Source organism: Vanessa cardui, chromosome 4 (assembly GCF_905220365.1).
Source record: "Vanessa cardui chromosome 4, ilVanCard2.1, whole genome shotgun sequence".
Taxonomy (NCBI): domain Eukaryota; kingdom Metazoa; phylum Arthropoda; class Insecta; order Lepidoptera; family Nymphalidae; genus Vanessa; species Vanessa cardui.
The window spans coordinates 1875907-1898793 of NC_061126.1; the positions used below are offsets into that span (position 1 = coordinate 1875907).

A 22887-nucleotide genomic window follows, 5' to 3' on the forward strand; every position below is an offset into this window, starting at 1 on the left:
TAAAAATAAAACTTAAAAACGAAGGTCTTAATTAATTGGAACACAATGTAACATATAAAGAGATAAGTTGTAATATTTGTTATTTAAAGTATAAAGAGACATGTCACAATGTATATAGTTGATAATATAGTATAATAGTATAGTTATTATTTTTACAATTTCTTAATTTAAGCGAATAAGTTCGTATCCGTATGACATGACAAATATATTATACATAGCTATTGCAGACGGTTGTGGAGATTCTGTATATTAACATCAGAACAATCATTAATCTGTTAATGTCATAGTTTCTTACATTGAAACATAAATTTACATGATACTATAAATTTCAATAAATAAGATTTAATATTATTCTTTATATATTTTTATAATTTGTGTTCTAAGGGTTTGTTAAATAGAATTAAATGGTGAATTTAATTCATCTAGTTCAAAATCATATCTTTTTAATAATAATACATTTGCTTTTAAGCAAAGAACTTAAAAGGAAAAAGAAAAAGGAACAAGAAATTACTAATGTCAAACACACATGGCATATTACTTAGCTGTCATATGTCAATAACCATGTCGCTTTATTTTGTTGGTTATGTTGTTATTATATGAAAATCGACAAAACTAAATTTATTTTAGAAAAATAAATCTGATTATTTTGTTGGTGTCAAGTTAATGAAAGCTACGATAATAAAATGAAGTTCAATTACAAGGTTTGATATATTTCTTTCTTTTTAATATATACTTTTGGTTCTTGTAATTAACGTTTATGTTCATAAAATAAATATTTTCATTTTACATATTATTTCAGTTTCAAAATCTCCTCGGGACAGTATACCGTCGTGGCGATATTTTGTTTACAAACGATGGTAATTGTGTAATCAGTCCAGTCGGTAATAAAATTACTATTTACAATCTTAAACTGTGAGTATTCTTGTAATAAAATACATAAAGTTTTTTTTTAAAAAAAGAGAATTTATATACATTATTTGATAAATAAAGAAAACCCAATATTCGATTTAGCCTATTATTAATATTTTATTTTATTTCAGAAATAAAAGCAATACATTACCAGTCGAAAGCAATTTCAATTATACAGCCATTGATGTCTCTCCAAATGGGTCAATACTTCTTGCTATTAATGAAAGTATGTATAATCAAAGCTATCAATTGTATTCATTCTGATTCAGTAGAAATAAATATTTTATTGCCCTTACCCTAGAAGTCTTTTAGAGTCGAGAAATATACTGCATGTTATAACATAGTATATTATGTTAAATTCTATAGCACAGGTCTTGTTCATGTTCTCAATTTGTTTTTATCTTACATTTCACACTCAACAGTGAAGAAGCTTGTGAAAAAAATATTGTGATGGACAAATTTCTGTGTGATGATTAGTTTTAAGCCTCATAAGAGGGAGATCTTTACTCACCAGTAGGATATTTATTATGATATTGTGTCTTTACTTATGGGTGGATTTAAAGACAGTGTTAGATCAGGCTAGGGTGGCATAACTTTGAGGTGGAAACGTACATAACTTTTTTTAAGTCAACAAATTTTAAAAATTATTCGAAGTCTCTTAAGAATAAAATTAAATAATATATTTTGAAGCTGAGATGCCCCCAGTAGTTAGAACGCGTGCATCTTAACCGATGATTGCAGGTTCAAACCCAGGCAAGCACCACTATATATTTGTGCTTAATTTGCATTTATAATTCATCACATGCTCAGCGGTGAAGGAAAACATTGAGGAAACCTACATGTGTCTAATTTCATCGAAATTCTGTGTAGGTCTATTTAAGATAGCCAAGAGTACCAACTTATGTCTTCTCTCTTTGCTTGTTATCAATGTGTCTGTAAGCTTTTGTGAGTAGTTTTTTGAATGATGTGTTTGTTTCTGTTTTCAGAGGGTGAAGCTCAAATGATCAGTCTCTTGACATGCACAGTAATACACAGATACAAATTCAAGCAGCAAGTGAATGCTGTTAAATTTAGTCCTGATGGTAAACTTTTTGCCGCCTGCTGTGATGATACAGGTAATATGCTTTTTTATGTTCAAACCTTTTTTATGTTACTAAAAAATATTTCTCATTACTAATACTACTAACTACAATAAAACCAGAAAACAGTCTTTTTTTTATTTCCTCTGCTAATGATTATCAATATAAGCTTCTTGATAAAATTTCTACTTATGTAAGAATAAGTTAACTTGAATTTATTTGTTTTTGTAGTATCAACATTAACTTTAGCAAAATTATGCATTCGGTAAGTATTGATAATAAGATTCTAATTAAAATAACATAAATAAATTTCAATTTCAGTTTTCATAATGACAGCACCCAGCAGTTTTACGGGCGAATTTCGTTCATTCATAATGAAAAGAGTATTTAAAAAGTCACATGATCAAGTTACTTGCCTTGATTGGTCAAGCTGCGGCAAGTTACTAGCAGTTGGATCTAAAGACACCACAACTAAAATATTCACATCAGAATATTTGGATAACTTAAACATGTACTCCTTAAGTGGGCATACAGATAAAATCGTAGGTGTATTCTTTGAAAAAGCAAGTTTAGACCTTATTACTGTTAGCCGTAATGGTCAAGTTTGCTTGTGGGAGGCAACTATAGACTCGGATGATTTAGTGACATCTGCAGTACAAATATCACATAAGAAGAGACGGAAGCTGCAAAAGGACGCAGAACTACAAGAGGACGAAGTTGATGAGGAGAATGTAATTGAAAAAGATAAGGAATATATTGTAAGTTCAAGTAACATCTTTACAATTTTCACAATAAAAAAATGTCTCCACATCTCTCACACTTGGGAAATAAATAGTTATAGATGTAACCTCTTTCATTATCTGTAAATAATTGTATACTTTACCAATGACTCTTTAGTCAGTCACTGAAGCTGTGAGACTTGTTTGATTTCCTCTTAATAGTTTAGTTGAGCTTGTAGGTATATATAAGTTGTGATTTACAGGAGAATGACAAAGATGAGAATATGGAAAAGGAATTGGAGAACAAGGTTGATGATGATAAAAGACTGCAGTACAAAAAGTTAGGTCGTCACTACATAGGGGATGCGATAAGAAACGCCCACCATAAAGTCAGGTTGTCGGCTGCAGCTTACCATAAAAATACTAAGATATTAGTTACTGGTAAGTTTTTAAAGCATCACAAAGTAAGAAAATAAAAAATTAAATAAGAAATTGTTGAAGTGTTAATAAAAAAAAATAACTAATTATATTTTTGTAAGCTTTTATTCAAATCATTTAGATATTTTTTTATATTTCCTGTTACGCAATAAAAAAAATTGTCAAATTTGCTGCTATAAGCATGTCAAAATCACTGCCAACTAAAAACTTTTAAGAAACTTTTTTTTTTTTAACAAAGTTGCCATCACCATTTAACTTATTTCCTTAAATTAATTACAGGTTTCACATCCGGAATATTCTTTCTCCATGAAATGCCAGATGTGAATTTGATTCACACACTCAGTATATCCGAGCACAGGATCAGCAGCATAGCAATGTCGCCTCAGGGAGACTGGATCGCCTTTGGGTGTCCAAATATAGGACAGCTGCTCGTTTGGGAGTGGCAGAGTAAGTATTCATTTATTAATAGACTAGCTGTGCCCGCGACCTTGTACGCCTTTGAATATAACAAAAAAAAAAATTGTTGCCTAAGTTATTCCCTATCATCATCATCATCATCACCATATATCAGTTATCTGTCCATGACAGTTCCGTCAAAATCGGTCCAGCCGTTCCAGAGATTAGCCGGAACAAACAGACATACAGACAGACCAACAAAAATTGAAAAAAATATTATTTTGGTGTATGTGCCGTATATAAATACATATGCATTGAGTAAAAAAGGGCTATTTTGATATTACAAACAGACACTCCAATTTTATTATATGTACAGATAGACTAAGTTAATAAACGACTTTTTCAGAAGAGTTGGAAGGAAAAACAAATGTTCGAAAAAATTAATATGAATCTATCACATTAAATTTTTTCGATCACTACAAACTATTTTTTAAAATATCTTTTAATTCCAAATCAAAGCATAGATAAAATAATTAAATATTACCTATTACTACAAAAATATATGCTATAATTTATTCAAATGATTTAGGTTAAATATGTGGTCACCACATAAAATCAGATAGCTCATATGAGCAAAAAATATTAGTCCTCAATGATATTCTACTCGATATAATTCCATATAACATTGGCAATATTTAGTATCCCATATTTATACTAAGTATTGCTACAACCCAAAAACAACAATCAACCCAACATTTTATTCAAATTTTTCCCCTTTTCCATTAGGCGAGCAGTATGTAATGAAACAACAAGGTCACTCATTAGACATGACTTGCCTCGCGTATTCGCCTGACGGTCTCTACGTAGTGACGGGAGGCTACGACGGGAAGGTCAAAGTGTGGAATACGACCTCTGGTTTTTGTTTCGTGACCTTCAACGAACACAGCTCGACCGTGACGAATATTGTCTTCAGTGCAAATAAAAAGTTCTTTGTTTCATCGTCGCTGGATGGAACCGTGAGGTGTTTTGATCTTACGAGGTGAGATTTGTGAATATACTAGCGACCCGCCCCGGCTTTGCACAGGTGCAATTTTGATCATCATTATATAGTATATAACAAAGTCGCTTGCCTATCTCTAAGTATGCTTGACTTTTAAAATTACGCAACGGATTAAAATGGGGGTATGTTTATGAACTTTGTCAGCGTTCCTTTACCATAGACCATATAGGTCCATGTTTTATATACAAAGATCTTCCTCTCGAATTACTCTATATGTAAAAAAAACCGTATCAAAATCCAAACATAGGGACAGATAGCTCTAAACCACTAATTATTTAAAGATCAAGCCTGAGCCTGAGCAAAACTTAAAAAAAATTGCTCGTTTAAAAAGTTACAGAACTAATAAGAATTTTTTGTTCATTAAAGGTATCGTAACTTCCGGACTTTAACGTCTCCGAGTCTAGTCCAGTTCGGTTGCGTGGCGCTGGACTCCAGCAGCGAGCTGTGTGCCGCGGGGGGGCACGACGTCTTCGAGATTTTCATCTGGTCTGTCAAGTTTGGCAAGCTCCTAGAGGTGACATATAGTTTTTTTAAAGTTATAGTTTTTTGATAGCCGAGAAGTTATGTGGAAGGCGGCTATCATGGTATGGGCATGTAATGCGGAGGAATGAGGGACATATTGTGAGGAAGGCCTTGAGCATGAATGTGGATGGATGTAGAGGTAGAGGACGACCAAGGAAACGATGGATGGATTGTGTGAAAGACGATATGCTTAGAAAGAATGTTACTTGTGAGATGACGTCTGACAGAGAAGTATGGAAGGAGAAGACATGCTGCGCCGACCCCAAATAAAATTGGGAAAAGGGCAGGAGGATGATGCTTCTAAAATAATAGACAAACAAAAGTATTTGTGGTCAGGGTATATTCCAAGATGTTAATTGGATCAAATCTGGAAATTTATTTCTTAAAGTTGAATTTTTGAAGTATGTAGTTTGAAAATGAATTGAAACCAGTATTATTGTAAATAATGTGTTTTCTTTCTTATATTTAATTGGACCTGTTATACTGGCTAATTCCTCAAAAAACAAATTAATACAAAATATTCATTTTCATGAGTCGAAATGGCCCAGTGGTTAGAATGCGAGTATCTTAATCGATAATAACGGGTTCAAAACCAGGCAAGCACCGCTGATTCATGTGCTTAATTTTCTTCTACCACATGTGTATTCCACCAACCCGTATTGGAACAGCGTTGTGGAATATGTTCCAAAACCTTCTCCTCAAAGGGAGAGGAGGCCTTAAGCCCAGCAGTGGGAATTTACAGGCTGTTGTTGTTGTTGTTGTTGTTGTTGTTGTTATTATTCATTTTCGCCCGAGGGGGTTTGCGCGTAGCTTTCCTATCTGTAAGATTGTTCAAGTGAGTAGAGATGGTATGGATCTCAAAGGGCACGAGAATCCCTTGTAACGTGTGACGGCGGGCGCAGGTGCTGGGCGGGCACGAGGCTCCGGTGGCGAGCGTGGCTTTTAGCCCAGCGCTGGGCAGCTCGCGGCTGGCGTCGGCGTCGTGGGACGGCTCCGTGCGCCTGTGGAACTGCGTGGAGGCCAGCTCCGACTGCGAGACCGTCCGCGTGGGCGCCGACGCGCTGCAAGTCGCCTTCCGCCCTGACGGCGACGAGGTCAGTCGAGTATGAGGAAGACTGTGATTGTCTATGAGCGCTAGGGTTGAGATAACTTCCAGTGGCGATGCTTTAGCGCCGAAAGTGATTATTATACGCGTTGTGATTGGTGATTTCATCCTGTGTGATCTCCTTGTGTTCACAACGGGTGCAGCTTTGTCGAATGCTGGAAAATATAGTAAAAATAGGTTTTCAAATACAAAACCATTATTAAATATAAAAAATATTTATTTTATTATAAAAATACATTTGCGAACCTGAAAATAATCGAAAATATATTTTTTTTGTTAACAGTATTATAATAATTTCAACTTTTGCACACTATGGTAAAAAAAACACTACAACATAAATATTATTTTTTTATGAAGTGTCTAAAAATTACAAATCTGCTTTGAAAATGAGAACAATGAATTAATTCTTCTTTAAATTTATAATATTTTAGATAGCAGTGTCAACCCTAGATGGTAACATCAGCTTCTTCAACACCACCACCTGTGACCAGACCGGAAGTATAGAGGGCAGAAACGATCTAGGTTCCGGGAGAGCTGATACAGATCTCATTACACCTGAAAAGATGCTGAAAACGAAGTAAGTGGCAAAAAGCATGCTTGTTAACAATGTTACCATTTAAAAAAATATAAATTAAATCTCGTATGTTTTCAATTTGTACCACATTATCCTGTTTTCGACTTAAAACATATTATATCAAAGTTTTAATGAATTCAATTATATTTTTTTAGAAACTGAGGTCAGCTATTATTATTATTATTATTTTTATTTTATGTTGTGTCTTTTTTTTTAAATAAGTGGAGGGGGGAGTCTTCCAACCGCGTGTGAACTTATCTTTTTGAATAACTTTTGAATGATATTATGTTATACTATAAAAGTAATATTTTATTGGCCACCATGCGAATTTCAAGGACGCATTTTGTTACGTTTTAACATAACCTCTTAATACTATAAAGTTATTTATATAGGAATAAAGTATTGAGTTACGACATTTCAGTTTGAAGATAGTTTACTTAATTTCAATATGTTTTTTCAGGGCTTTCACAACTCTTTGCTACTCGGCGGACGGCTCGTGCGTGCTCGCCGGCGGGAACTCAAAGAACGTGTGCCTGTACAGCATCAAGGAGTCTGTCCTCATCAGGAAGTTTGTGATCACACAGAATAGATCGCTCGATGCTGTTAATGTGAGTATATACATTGACTAATGTATATATGTATATATAAAGCGTTTTGCATATATGTCTTTTAAAAAACAAATTCTTACATTGTAAATATTTAGCTAAGTTTTCTCTCTCTTATTTTATTATTGCAGCTGTATTATTATATGTATTATTATTTTTAGTTACATATTTTTATATAAATGCCTAGTTTAACTTTAGTTATTTAAAAATTTGATTGTACACCACATGATACTTATATATGTATATATACGCATGCTGTGTTCATATCAAGAAAGTTTCAATCTATGTTCATGTTTATATTAAGGCCATGTTTATATTAAGTTTAACATCTAAGGATTGTAACCAGTTTTATGAACCAATAAAAAAAAAATTAAAAAATTAAAAAGAAATTATCTTCAAAATATGCAGAACATGCTGAACTTCCTATTACCTAAGTATTAAAATAAAAATGTAATGTATTATTGATTTATTACCATAGTTTATTATCACCAGCAATTGTTGCTATACAATTTGTTTTCCAACAAATTGTAATACAATTTGTTTTCCAACAAATTGTAATACAATTTGTTGCCATTTTAAATCCACTTGTTGAGATGACCTAATGGTTGAGTGGAACTTTTTAAATTGATCCAGTCATACTACAAATTGATAAATTTGGCAACAAATTGTAATACAATTTGTTTTCCAACAAATTGTAATACAATTTGTTGCCATTTTAAATCCACTTGTTGAGATGACCTAATGGTTGAGTGGAACTTTTTAAATTGATCCAGTCATACTACAAATTGATAAATTTTAAAAACTTGTGAAATAAAAGGTACTATATTCTATTCCGTGACGTCATCTTCAATGCGTTTAAGGCGGTTAGGTGTAAAAGTGTATCAAGCATATTAGCCCTAGCTACCCAAATGTGACTTGAAATTATTGTTTTAGGACTTTATAAATCGTCGCTTTCTCACCGAGTTCGGAAATATGGCGCTCGTCGAAGAGAGGACGGACTTCGAAGGGGGTGACGTCAGCATACGCCTGCCGGGGGTGAAGTCGGGCGACATGGCCGATAGAAAAGTTAAACCTGAGGTTTGGGAATGTTTCTTTTACATCGTTGATTTTTGATAGCAATTTTCGTCAAAGAGAACACCTTTTTGATACTACTATATAGTGCTTTATCTTCTTTATGGTATTTTATTAACTTGTAACCTAAACGATTCGATTTAACTAACGAGTATTGCTCTAACGGAATCGATTTTAAAGATTTGAATTTGGAATTCCATTTGCTGAAAAAATGTTTTATTAACCAAACATGAAATCAATTTTAAAAAAAGAACATGAATGTTCTAAATTTAAAAAATACAAAAAAAAAAAACATAGGAAATTTATTTTCATATTTAGCCTACACAGATTATATAAATTTACTTCCTTGTACTAATAAGCGGCTAAATAACAACTATTATGTTTACTGATGTTGATTTTTAAAAGAACAACGTAATATTATTTATTAATTCTTACTGAAGTATCCTTTCTGAAATTGAATTTCTTGCACCTGTTTTCTTTGTGTGGTATTCCTTAAGTTGACATATGACAATCAATAAGTAAGTGTAATACTCATATAAAGGAAACTGATTTGATTTTGATGCTTAATCTTTATGTAATGTGTTTGTTATATTTAGGTTCGCGTCCACTGCGTTCGATTCTCTCCGACGGGTGAAAATTTCGCAGTAGCGGCCACAGAGGGACTCCTGCTTTATAGCCAGAATGCAGGGCTGGATGGATCGTTCAGGTAATAATAAAAAAAGTCTTCGGAAACAGTTATAAAATTTTAAGATCACATTTGGGAGACATTTTTATATACATATGTCACATAATTTTTTTTCTTTATCATGTCTCTTTGGATTTCCATTCTGTTTGGACATAACATCTTAGTTCCCAAGGTTGGTGGCACATTGACGATGTAACGAATAGTTAATATTTCTTACAGCGTCATTGTCTATGGGCGATGGTGACCACTTGGCACTTACCATCAGGTGGCCATATGCTCGTCCGCCAACCTATACCATAAAAAAAAATGTCACATTCATACCTAGTTTAAGGAATGGAAATTAGAGAATCATTCCCAGTTCATCTAAGCGAATTTAGTACATAATCTTGTTTGAAAGAAAACGTACAAATATGTAATTGTTACAATGAAAAAAAAAGGAAACAAATTTAGTGATTTGGATTTTATAAAATCATTTTTTTTTTATTGTTCAGACCGTACCGTCTGGAGACGGATTCGACGCCGTTGGCGGTAAGGCGTTTGCTGGGCGAGCGCTCGTGGGGCGAAGCCCTGGTGGCGGCGCTGCAACTCAACCAGCACCATCTCATACAACAGTGCGTGGAGGCCGTGCCGCCCTCCGACAGTCCGTATTAACCCCCTCCATTATAATAAGTATTCGAAGCCCCTTGTTGATATTCAATTAACTCTCAAATGAGATTGTATTGCAATTCAATCCCAGGCAAGCACCGCTGTTTCATGTGCTTAATTTGTCTTTATAATTCATCTCGTGCTCAGCGTTGAAGGAAAACATCGTGAGGAAACCTGCATGTAAGAAATTTCATAGAAATTCTGCCACATGTGCATTCCACCAACCCGGAATATGTTCCAAACAATCTCCTCAAAGGGAGAGGAGGCCTTTAGCCCAGCAGTGGGAATTTACAGGCTGTTGTTGTTGTTGTTGTTGCGATTGTATTTTGCCTTGAACCATTCAATTAGTTATCGATGTCTAAATCCATCATCTACTTTAAAATTTCCTTCACACAGCATACCTATTATTGATATGTTCTAGTTTGAAAATTGAGTTGGCTAATGTAATTACAATCGAGGGACATAACATCTAAGTTTCCAAGGTCAGTGATACATTGGCAATGCAAGAAATTACAATGCCAAGTGATAGTGACTACTTACTACCAGGTAGTAGATTTGCCAGTACGCCTACATAAATAAATAAAAGAAATATAAAATTTATACAAACGAATAAAGTTACATTTAAATAAGGAGATATTTGTAAATTGGCTTTCTGAACAATTTTAAAATAGTATATACGATCGGTACGGTCAGTATAACAGTTCCAGGTCTGAATTCATTATGTTAATATATATTTGTTTTGTTAACCATACTTTTATTTTATTCACACAGTTCAACTGACGGTTGTCGGTCTAGAAGATGACTACTCGTATCGTCTCCTTAACTCACTCGCACGTCTTCTAGAAGACAGCAGACATTTGGAACATCTTCTCATTTGGTTGAAGTATCTCGTCACGGACAAGAAGAAAGTACCGCCCAGTGTGCTTCTAGCCTTAGAAAAGGTTTTGACTGTCAAATATTCGCAGCTAAGTAAAATGTGAGTATGAATGAACTCGTTATATAATATACAATGAAACAAAATATTACGCTATTGAATTTAATATAAAGTAAAATAAATGACCCCGTGCTTCGGAAAGTAGAATCTACCAAGAATATCCGGCACAAACACAGTAGTTTTTACTTGGTGGTAGGGCTTTGTGCAAGCCCGCTTGGGTAGGTACCACCCACTCATCAGATATTCTACCGCTAAACGACAGTACGTAGTATTGTTGTATTCCAGTTTGAAGGGTGACTGAGCCAGTGTAACTACAGGCACAAGGGACATAGCATCTTAGTTCCCAAGGTTGGTGGCGCATTGACGATGTAAGGAATAGTTAATATTTCTTACAGCGTCATTGTTTATGGTCGATGGTGACCACTTAACATCAGATGGCCCATATGCTCGTCTGCCAAACTATTCCATAAAAAAAAAATAAAATTCCAAACTGGTCTTAGTTCTATAAAGGATCTGCCGTTAAATTGATCCTGTAATGACTCAATAGTTCTCGCAATATATATCGTATAGTTATAAGTGTGGATAAATGTTTAAAAAGAATATATGGTAAATTTCATTGTTAGCAAGAAAGTAAAAATTCAAGGTCGAATTAGATTAAAGTGTTGATGAATTTTCGTAGCAAGAAGGTTTTACTTCTGTCATTTGTACTAAGTTTATTATAAATTGACGAACTCTGTGGTCGAGTAGTGTATACACTGACTTTCCCGGGCTCGATTCCCGACCGAGTCGATATAGAAAATGATTATTAGTTTTCTATGTTGTCTTGGGTCTGGGTGTTTGTGGTGCTGTCGTTACTTCTGATTTCCCATAACACAGATTTAGCTATTTACATAGAGATCAGAGTAGTGTATGTGATGTTATCCAATATTTATTTTTTAATTTTTTACTATAAAGTAGCATTTTAATCTATATCATAATAATGATGAAAAAAAAATAGTAAGTCAGTGTGACTATAAGTATAGAAAATGTTTTACCACTTTGATAAGTGTAGACAAAATTCCATAAGAGCGACTGTGCCAGATAATACCACTAATGTTATCACTGTGATAACAATCAATCAAGTAATCTCTGCTAATTGGGTTATTAATCTGACGCAAGACGAAAGCTCAGATATAAATTTATTTTATAGGTATTTATTAAAACATATCTATGTTTAATTATTATTGAAACACCATACTTGGTCTAGTGGCTATAATTAGACACATATTCTACCTTTCAATAGAATATTTAGTATTGTGTCCCGGTTTGAAGTGTGAGCCAGTGTAACTGCAGGCACAAGGGACGTAACACCTCAGATCCCAATGTTGGTAGTAGATGTATGGAATGGCTACCACTTACCTTGGTGGTCAATTTCTCCTACCAAAATTCATCTACAATGAATGTTATTAGATTTGTCTGGCAATTCATTTTCGGTAGAAATGCACTGTTTGCCGGTGTTTGAAATCGTCAGTCATATAGAATTTTCCTTATTATATAAATTGTGATCGCTTGGTAAATGTGGACGGTAGATTCTCATAAATTAAATTATTTATTTATTAAATATATATTGGTAATGGTGATAGATTTTGTATATGGAATAAAGATTTTGTATATCCTTAAGGGCTTATTGATAGTTTATATTTTTACAGTTCTGATTGCCCTATGTTACGCAGGCTATACTTTTTGTTTTCCTTGTATAATTCAAAAATAAATTATATGTTCTACAAGTTGAGAATTAACGTCTAAATTTAAAGTACTTCTTATATAATAATACAAAAATGATTCCACAAGGCGCTGATATACATATATATGAGTATAATATTAGTTTAGTACTTTATATCGGGCGTTACAAAAAAACATCCTCTTCCAACGTGATTTGGCCCATTTGAGTATATGTGAACTAATATGGTAAATTTCTTATTCATTTGTTTTTTGAGGACGAATAACATCGAATACAAATCAATTTGATCTGAAGCGTAATTGCTTAACAAGCAACGACTGATTGATATTTATGTATAACATTTCATCCGTAAATAAATAATTATGTCAATGGAATTGGGACCAAATTACACCCAATTTCAGTACAATTACTCCCCAACTGGGTTAAAATGTTACATAAAACACATCACATGTCGACCAGATAACGTTCACCGTTATCACATCCGATAAGGTCAAGTGTATGATAAAAATGATAACGATGGAATCGAGATGAATTGTTCTTAGATAAAGTGACTGATCTTATACCAGGGTGACCATCTTGGTTGTAAGAACATAGGACAAATTTATAGCTTTTGATGAAGTAGGTTTAGGTTACTTATATTGTAATGCTATGTTTAAATAGATTTATATTGGCCTACAGAATAAAAATTACATGCTAAAAAACATCGATAAATAAGGCACATTACTCAATACATTATTGTATTGTGATGAAAACCGTGATTAGTTTTCATGGCCGTTTATATATTATATTATTAATTACTTTATTGGAATGAGCTGAGATGGCTCAGTGGTTAGAACGCGTGCATCTTAACCGATGATTGAGAGTTCAAACCCAGGCAAGCACCACTATATATACATATGTATGTGCTTAATTTGTGTTTATAATTCATCTCGTTGTCGGCGAATATGGGGCGGTGGAATATGTTCCAAACCCTCTCCTTAATGGAAGAGGGGGCCTTATTCCAGCAGTGGGAAATGTACAGACTGTTACTTTTTATTGGAATAAATTCTGTAATTGAAATTTTGGATAAGAGCAATTGAGTTGCTGGTTCTTGTCAGTTAATTAACAATTAATAGTTAATTCAAAACTTTTTTGCGTTCTATATTTATATAGCTTAATATAGGTTAGAGGTGATATACATATATTACACTGAATGGATTAATTTAAAACTAAACTGATATAACTTACAACTTAGTCTTATTATCAGCTGTTTGATAGTTTGTAGATATTTAGGTTAAATGTGACGTTAAAGTAATTAAACTTATTTTCTTATTATCTTTCTTAAATACTTTATTGAATAGAAGCTAGAATTCATTTCGAAATGTGAAATATCACTCTTGATATTGTGACAGTGTCTTACGGTTATGTCTTAATAAATGAATGACAAAGTTAAATATATATATACCCCGCTGAGTTTCTTTCTTCTCAGGTCCGAGGTGTTAAATTCCGAACCGGTGGTAGATTTTTGACTATCAATAAGCAAGTGTAATGTCGTGTATTATTATTACAATGCAATTAATATTCAATTCTGATTCGTGAATAATATGCCATCTGCCATCCCTAGAAAAAAATTTGATACTAAATTTGCATTCTGTATTCGTATTGGAATTGATTTTATAAGTTTTGGGTACAAACAGTATCCCAAAGTTTTAATACAATACGTTACTTTGACCTCTAAAATGATAATATGGTAAGGAGTTTCGTGATCGTTGTACATAGTTTGTTATTTATTCGTGTGGAGTGAAAAGTTTGTATGCTGACGAATTGTCATTATCACTTTCCTTCTTATTTTTTCGAATTTTCTTATTCTCAGGCTTATCTTGATATTTTATTCTGGACTACAATATTTTGTCTCTTTCTGTCGCAATACTTCCCAACTCGTTCTTAATTTAAATTTATCTTCAAGTAATTATCAGTCCTGCGAATAATGAAAATTTGGTTACCCCATCAAAAATTAATCTTATAGAAAAAGATTAAGCAATTTTACAGAAAAGGATTTGATAATTTTGATTCTTGGTTTTCTTTTCTGTTCGCTGTTTTAATCTGATATGATAAATGTAATTTTTGGTAGAAAACGCTATATTAACAATTTAAAAACCGTAGCTGTGATTATGCTTTTCAAATAACATTAATTGTTGAATTTTATTTAAAACCTCTTTGTATGAAATTCGATACAACGCAGATTATAAATTTATTACATAACGAAATATAATATGACATGATAATGTTGGTATAGCTTTTTGTAAGCGCGTCAATAATTCGAAAGGTGAAAAAAAAACAAATGAAAAAAAAAAACGTACAATTACTTTAGTTTTTGCACGTGTATCATTGTTTATTTCAAATTCCGGATGCAAAATTATTGACATAAATTCCTGGGAAGTAAAACGCGCTAGCCACTAAATCATGAGACGGGATGGCCCAGGGGTTAGAACGCTTACATCTAAACCGATGACTGCGGGTTCAAATCCAGGCAAGCACCGTTGTATATTTATGTGCTTAATTTGTATAATTCATCTCATGCTCGGCGGTGAAAAAAAACATCGTGAGGAAACCACATGCAGTGTCTAATTTAATCGAAATTCTGCTGTGTGGAATACACCCTTAACCTTACATCAACCCTTACGGACTTAGGCCTCTTCTCTTCTTAAAGAGAGAAGAGGCCTAAGTCCAGCAGTGGGAAATTTAAACCCTGTCGACGATGACTAAATCAACGAGCTAGTTTAAGAAATCATTACTTTGTATTGTTGTATTGAAAACATCCTTGCTTTACTCTTGTTCTATATTGTTTGTTGAATATATCATGACGATTTCTATTCATATAATGGATATTATAAAGCACAACTTTGAACCTTCTTATAAATTCATGTATTTTATTTATGCATATTTGTAAATAATAGATTAAATGTTTAATTCTAGATGTGACTTCAACAAATACACGATACGTTGCATCAAAGCCGTCAGCGTCCTAACACCGAAACAAGATGTTGAAATGGACAGCGACCATTCGAGCGGGCGCGGTACTTTCTCTGACTCAGACTCTGATTAAAATAAACTATTTTTTATGTTAAATTAAGTGTTTTATTTTTAAAATGTTTGAAATAAGAATTTAATAAAAAAAGCACAACCATGGGTAAATTCTACTAATATATAATGATAGTTGTGATACGATATCGATTTTATTCCGATTCAACTTCGATTATGCCTCACTAAAATAAAACTCAGATTTATCGTAATTAAGGGTCCATTCTATTTGTTTATGATGCGTCCCCGATTTTCTATAGTTTTGACGGAAACGGAACATTAATTTTGTACAGACGAGTGAATAAATAATCAAATATTCTTTTATCTACCAAGTTTGTCGTCGGTTCCTTTTTGAAATAAAAAAGTTCCTTTAAGATATCACACACATATAAGCCTACGCTAATATAATTCTTAATATAATTAAATTTAAAAAAAGAACGAGTTATCAATTTCGGTTAGAATTTGCACGTTCGCGATACCTAACGATGCCTATACTGGTACCTGACAGCTGACGATGTTAATATTCTTTATACAAGGGTCACACCAAGTTGCGTTGACTACTGTAAGGCTTTATTTTTTGTCATATCATTATTGAATTTATAAAATATTTCATGACGCACGAGTTATCATGTCACAATGCCATAGCGTGATAATATTAAGTGACACCGTTTGTAATGTACAACGGATAATTGTTGGCTATTTAATGTGTCTAAGCATGTTACAAAATGTTTCAAGGACATACATAAATAATGAAGGAATATTGATTTATTTTTAGTTCGGCAGTTTGTTAAAATAATGTCGAAATATTAACAATATAGTTAATACTGGCAGAATAATTTAAGACTAAGCATTAAAAGAAACAAGTATATAAAAATATCATACAAAATAATGAATAAAATTAATGATATCATCTTTTTTTTAATATAAAATAAGTATTTCTGATTGAGAAAACAGAATATTTGTCGTCATATATGCACCAACACTTAGTCCTTTTGTGGTCCAGTTTAAAGGGTGAGTAAGTAAGTGTAACTAATGACACAAGAGACTCAATATCTTTCTTCCACGGGTCGGTGACGCATTCGTAGCTTAAGTAATGGTTAATTTTGTCTATGGGTTTTGGTAACCACTTGCAATCAAGTAAAATGCACAAAAACATCGAAAGAATTTTTGCGAATTGAATTAGTTATATGCGAATAAAATAAGCTAATATCTAGTTCTGAAAATAGAATTACAAAAATACTCCGAGATTTTAGATTGTTCGTTATTGAAATTCATCTTAGAAATACCTTATAAAACTTACTTTTTATTATAATTATGATATCACCAAATGAAGATATATGAAAAAGAATAAAAATAAAATGGCAATACTCGTTTATAAAATATGTATCCAGATTTGATCTTTTACAGTTTAGTTACATAAAAACTCCATTATAGTATTTCATGTTACGTTTCTGCAAACGAACGTTACATAATATTTTTAGCAATGCCAAAAATAGTTTTTTTAGATAGTACACACTAAAATGTCCTTTATTTGTACTAGGCATAAGAATCATATTTCAACTACACAGCTTTAAGTATGTACTTAAGAGTACAAAGAATTGATTTGGCGTGTATTCAAAAATAGCCTCGAATTTGCTGAGTTTCATAAGAGATTCCTTTTATGAAATGATTTATATTAATCCCAATGAATAATAAGATACTAACTGTATATCGCGATTTCGTCCGGGTCAAATAAGTGCTTTTTTTAGGTCGTAAGTCATCTTTATCTACAGAATCAACTCTACAATCTAAATCACCTAGGGACGCAATCAAATACATACAAAAAAATCATCGAAATCGGTATAACCGGTTGGGAGTTTATTTACATAGGTACACACGTACTGAAGATTTATTATTGTATTGGAAATACGTAAAATGTACTTAGTACGTAAATGTACGTAATATATACTTAGCTGCGACTTTGCTAGCGTTTTAGGGTGTCTGTTGTCGCGTGTTAGACAAAAAAGTAGACCTTTCTTCAAGTTTAACTTTGCTTCACACCTAATTTCATCAAATTCGGTTCCACGGTTTGGTCGTGAAAGAGTGATAAACAGACAGACAGGCAGAGTTACTTTCACATTCATAATATTAGGATATATTATATAGCTTTGCAATAAAGGCAGTATTTTCGTAGGTATGTATATTTCTTCCGAACCGGGATTATTGTCTCAACTGTCGACTCCTCGCGATTGTGTTCAAAATTCACAAGGGGTTGCTTTTCCAAATCAGATAAATATTTACGTACGCTGGATGAAAGGCGCTCGTTAAACATTTTTTTCCCTTCAAACCTGAATTATACACTAATTATCTTTAACTGGGACAGTTACCTCATACTTAAATATTGGTTCCGACCGTTCTTTAACTAAATACATTTATGATTTTAATTAGATTCAATAATATGCAATTTAAAGTGTAACACCTCGCCTTATTGCTTCTACTGGTGACAGGGGGGCTGGTTCGTTTGGAAATGCTGCTAGCGTTCTTCCAAGCGGTCAAGATTTATACAGTAACTATTTTTTATTCATATTTGTATATATTTAAGCACTTAATGTGTTTTTTTTTGGTATAGGTTGGCGTACGAGCACCTGATGGTAAGTGGTCACCATCACCCATAGACAATGACGCTGTGTGAGACATTAACTATTCCTTACATTGTCAATGTGCCACCAACCTTAGGTACTAAGATGTTATGTCCCTTGTGCCTGTAGTTACACTAGCTTACTCACTCTTCAATCAGGAACACAACAATACTGAGTACTATTATTTGGCTGTAGAATAACTAATGAGTGGGTGGTACCTACCCAGATGGGCTTGCACAAAATCCCTACCACCAAGTAGATTATTGTGTTATTATGATGTTATTAATTCTTATGTTTATAAACATTAATTGTGTAATGATAAACATTAATTTCATTTCCATTCCTCAATTATTGTTTTTCTATGTAATTAGTAAATCTCAAATGCTATTGCTAATTCAAATGCTATATAACTTATTTTATGACGCCTGTTATGTAATCGTTTTATATGTATTACTTAACAGACACAATGTACACATATGTAGTGCACTTCATTCCGGGTCCCGCGAGACTACGAGTTTTTTTGACACATATTTCGTGAGTACCGAATTGGTGCCAAAAAGATACCGTCGTGATCAATCTGTTTGTCTGTCACGGTTTTTTATATTCGTACGTCAGATGTGCGTGGAATAGACAAGGTTATTTTTTTAACTATTAAGTCATTCATATCCGTATTATGAGACTATTTGTTTTTTTTTTTTTTTAAGTACAGCTGCTTTTTTTGTTTATCCAAATAAAAGTAAATACTCGGTTACGCGTGTAATTACTCGCATCATCATCATCATCATCATCATCAGCCCGTTTTTGTCCACTCCTGGACATAGGCCTCTCCAAGTGAACGCCACTGTGGTCTTTCTCCGGCTACTCGCATCCAGCTCCTGCCAGCCGCCTTGCGTATATCGTCACTGCCTGAGGACGTCCTACACTACGTTTGCCGAGACGCGGTCTCCACTCTAGAACACGTTACCCGCAACGGTTGACGGTTCTACGACAAATATGACAACCCCACTGCCACTTCAGCTTACTAATTGACTCGCATAGCACTTTTTTATCTGTGTTACGTCAAAATAAAAATCGATATTTTCCCCTGGCAACTTGACCTTTGTTTTTATGATATATAATTTATTGATTTCATTTTTTTATTGTTTGAAAATGAGGTTAAAGAAAACAAATTTATCCCTTAGCGACCTTTATTGATATTAACGGTGTTTCCCGGTCTTAATATGAAGCTAACACTGTTGTGGTTTCTCGGCCAGGGGTTCAGTCCCCCGGCTCGGGATACGCACATAGCACTGGCTATACACAAAATCACAGCTAGGCCCAGTATCGCCCAGCGTATAGCCTCTACATATGATAGCATTTTGTGTGATTGGTGAAGCTCTTGTTGGAGTTCTTCTGAAATTTCCGCACCCTGCAATGAAAATGTAAATAAATTTGGTAATTTTTCACTTTACTTTAGGCATTTATTCTAATAGGTAATCATTTTATATGGCAATGTATTTCTATGAAGTTGAAGTTGAAATTAAGGTTGATTATAGTTGGAGTTTATGGCTATCGGTAGCTCCGCTTATTTAAGGCTTACCTAGGTTAGTGAAGGGTTACCCAATGGGAAGTGATCACCAATATTCATAGACATTTGCGTAGTAAATATATTTAAACAATCTTAACGAAGCCAATGATCCACCAACCTTGCAGGGAACTAAGATGTTACGTCCTTTGTTGCTGTTGCTAAATGGTATTTTATATTAGAGTGTGCCAGGTAAATTATCACTAAACACTTACCTCTTCTATCCAGAGAAGTGGGAAAAGTCCCGTTTTCACATATTCTAATTGAGGAATTGCATTGACGTTTCGTAATTCGATGTTGAATTGGAGACGTTGTGTTCCTTTAATGACAACTCCGGTCGTCTGAAAATAAGTTTTTTACAGATTAGGCATTCAATAGACATTTCACAAAAATATAACCCCATTTTTAAATCAATATCATTTTTATAATGCTTTTATAAATAATCGCATACTCTACGCGGGTATTTTATTCGATATTCTTTTTCTAACTACCTAAATTCTTGAAGTAAGAAAATATATTCTTTAACAAAAACAAAAATGATTATTTTATACGTCCTTTTGTTTTTTCTAATTGATATAATGTTCAGCGGCCAAGAATAAAGTAAACAGGAAACCAATATGTGTTCCTTTCAGTTTTTCTATTATTTTTTTCTACTAATGATCGGTAATATTTGCCAAAAAATAACTAAGCATAAATAGACATTAAATTATTAAATGATCATGTTCACTGTGGTACGCAGGTAACATGATGTGGGTTTCACCGCAAAATACAATACAAATATACATAATAATATAATATATAACATGATAACCGCTTTAGTGTCATTATCCACATATCATCCTTGTTAACAATCCAATATGGGGAATCCTTAGTGATATTCTATATATGTCTACCAATAATATCTCGGGTGACATGACTTAAGTCAACAAACTTTTGTTGCTAAGCAAAAAACTAAATAAATAACAAATATAAATTTAAGGAATTTTTGGTCAAATCAATCAGTTTTGATCGAAAAAAATTTTGCTAAAACATATCAGACACAATACTTACAGCATCGAGGTATGCAAAACTCTTGTGCTTTTCTTTATCAGGACTGATCCCTCCGTCAAAATATTCGAGTAATTCTTCTGATGCTAGGTAGAAATGTGGAAGGGATACTATTGCTGGGACATTCTTGCAGGGATTTAGATTTAATACGCCCATAAGTAGACACCCATCGTGACTGCTACTCCAGTCCCTATAGACAAGTTAATGCAATCAGTAAAATTAGTGCAGAATATTCAAACATGTATTTAAAAAACATACTGGTACATAGAATACAAATAACTATACTAACAAATAAAGTTTTAAAATATATTTTTTTAATTTAGTACGTAGTAGTGACTTGCAACGGTTTGATGAAAATATGTACGTGGATGCAATGCTGACACTAAATATACAACAGAATTATTTTTTTCACGATATCACATTAGAAACTTCTAAAATTATCAGTGTTTCTTTTATATTTTGCACATACAAAAACCTTTGTCCCGAATGACTCTATCTATTAAGAAAAAACCGCATCAAAATCCGTTACGTAATTTTAAAGATCTAAGCATACATAGAGACGCACAGCGAAAAGCGACTTTGTTTTATACTTCGTAAAGATGATTGTATAAACTTAAAAATCTTTTATATAGTCGGTACTATATCTATATATCTTTCTCTATAACGCATTTCTTGGCATTCATTATCTAAGACATACATATTTAGGACAATCGTTGGTTTTTGAGCTATTTTAAATGTATGTTGAAAATTGCATGTTTTTTTGTTTTAAGAACCTCTCAATTTGCGTGCAAATGTCTTTTCATTCTAATTCTTCGAATTCGCCAAATAGGTTAGGTTACTAAATTAACTTAAAATGGTCGGCTTTTAAATTTTAGCAAAAAAAGAAAATTGTAATTTTATTTAATCTTTATTTTTTTTAAGATATTTTTTAAAGCCATATTGAGCAAAGTTAACAGTCAGTTTTGAGTAAATGTTTTTATCTTAATCTTCTGTCAAAATGATCAAAAGGAACCACACCACATACATTGTTATATTCAGGGACCAAACTTCCGCTATATATAAAACTTTGTTTCCCCAGAATCGTGCGGCAGAATTCCAAACCCAACCCTTTTTTTGTGGCGTTAATACTTAAATGCCTGTGTCACTACCGGGTAAAGATATCCTTTTCTCTCAAGGATGAAGCTTGGAAGGTACAATTTCATCACGTTACAGGATTGCAGGTAGGTGGAAAGATATGTTGCAGAATTTAATCCAACGAAGTTTTCCCTTATCCACAAAAACACGATGAATTCCAATCAAACTCTGTGATACTTGCTCGAGTTCGAATCCACTGTGTCCGGTTAACATTCTCGTGTTTTATTAATCACTCAGCCAACACGGCACTTAAATTAAATCAGGACCGAGCTAATAAATTAGTCGAAAATAATTAATAATAAGTAATTAATCAAATTCTTAATGTTTGTCAAAATTTAACGTAAAGTTCGAAAACAAGTTCACAAAACGACCTTATTAACACTTTAAAATGGATTCAAAATGTTTTTCAATTAATTTTGAACTTGGTAAGAAGGTTTATTAGGCGTATTTTGAGCTCCTGTTTACTCATCAAACATTATTTCAACTCGGAAATAAATTATAATATAAGGAAGCTAGTGTTGATTGTTTTGAAAGTAAACAAAAATATAATATATCGACGAATAACAGACGTGTTACATTAACGTAAATAAGTTTTATACAAAATTTCCCTGCATATACCCATGGGCAGGTTTGATCCCAGATGGTTAGAATGCGTGCATTTTTACCGATGGTTGTGTGTTCAAGCCCAGGCAAGCACCACTGAATTTTCCTGTGCTTAGTTTGTGTTTATAATTCATCTCGCGCTCGCAATGAAGGAAAAACTCATGAGAAGGCCTGCGTTGGTCAAATTTTAATGCAATTCTACCAATGTCTACCAAACCGTATGTGAGCAGTTTGGTGGAGTAGGCTTCAAATGTTCTCAACAATAAGGATTGAGGATGCCTTAACTCAGCAGAAGGGTATTTGTACTAGTATTTTTGACTGTATACTTTTTTCTTTTTGCTCAAGGAAAGTAAGAAAACTGCAACTGCCAAAAGTGTTGGATTTCTCTAAATAATATTT

At 33.1% G+C, this 22887-nt stretch overlaps 2 protein-coding genes across 4 annotated transcripts in view; one reads left to right on the forward strand and one right to left on the reverse strand.

Moving 5' to 3' along the window:
• Window positions 1–524: 524 nt before the first annotated feature.
• On the forward strand, window positions 525–15570 carry LOC124544202 (periodic tryptophan protein 2 homolog). Its single transcript, XM_047122664.1, has 17 exons — window positions 525–701; window positions 800–912; window positions 1041–1135; window positions 1896–2024; window positions 2310–2746; window positions 2971–3148; window positions 3425–3592; window positions 4328–4580; window positions 4968–5115; window positions 6026–6217; window positions 6660–6805; window positions 7263–7410; window positions 8341–8484; window positions 9075–9184; window positions 9655–9803; window positions 10580–10784; window positions 15418–15570. The coding sequence occupies exons 1-17, from the start codon at window positions 684–686 to the stop codon at window positions 15545–15547; spliced, it is 2763 nt and encodes a 920-aa protein (XP_046978620.1). The 5' UTR covers window positions 525–683; the 3' UTR covers window positions 15548–15570.
• Window positions 15571–19313: 3743 nt separating this feature from the next.
• The window catches only part of LOC124544297 (sensory neuron membrane protein 2-like), a 31289-nt gene continuing 27715 nt past the window's right edge, over window positions 19314–22887 (reverse strand). For all 3 annotated transcript variants that reach the window (XM_047122778.1, XM_047122777.1, XM_047122779.1), the window contains 3 exons: window positions 20755–20941; window positions 19920–20045; window positions 19314–19548 (listed from right to left, as the gene is read on the reverse strand). In XM_047122778.1, the coding sequence (XP_046978734.1) occupies window positions 19318–19548; window positions 19920–20045; window positions 20755–20941 (544 nt within the window). In that variant the 3' untranslated portion in view covers window positions 19314–19317. The remainder of the gene's footprint in view (window positions 19549–19919; window positions 20046–20754; window positions 20942–22887) is intronic.

Excerpts from the sequence above, each read along its gene's own strand:
- LOC124544202 (XM_047122664.1), top strand. Across the intron at positions 2,025-2,309 it reads CGCCTGCTGTGATGATACAG|TTTTCATAATGACAGCACCC; the intron begins GTAATATGCTTT and ends TTTCAATTTCAG. Across the intron at positions 3,149-3,424 it reads TACTAAGATATTAGTTACTG|GTTTCACATCCGGAATATTC; the intron begins GTAAGTTTTTAA and ends AATTAATTACAG.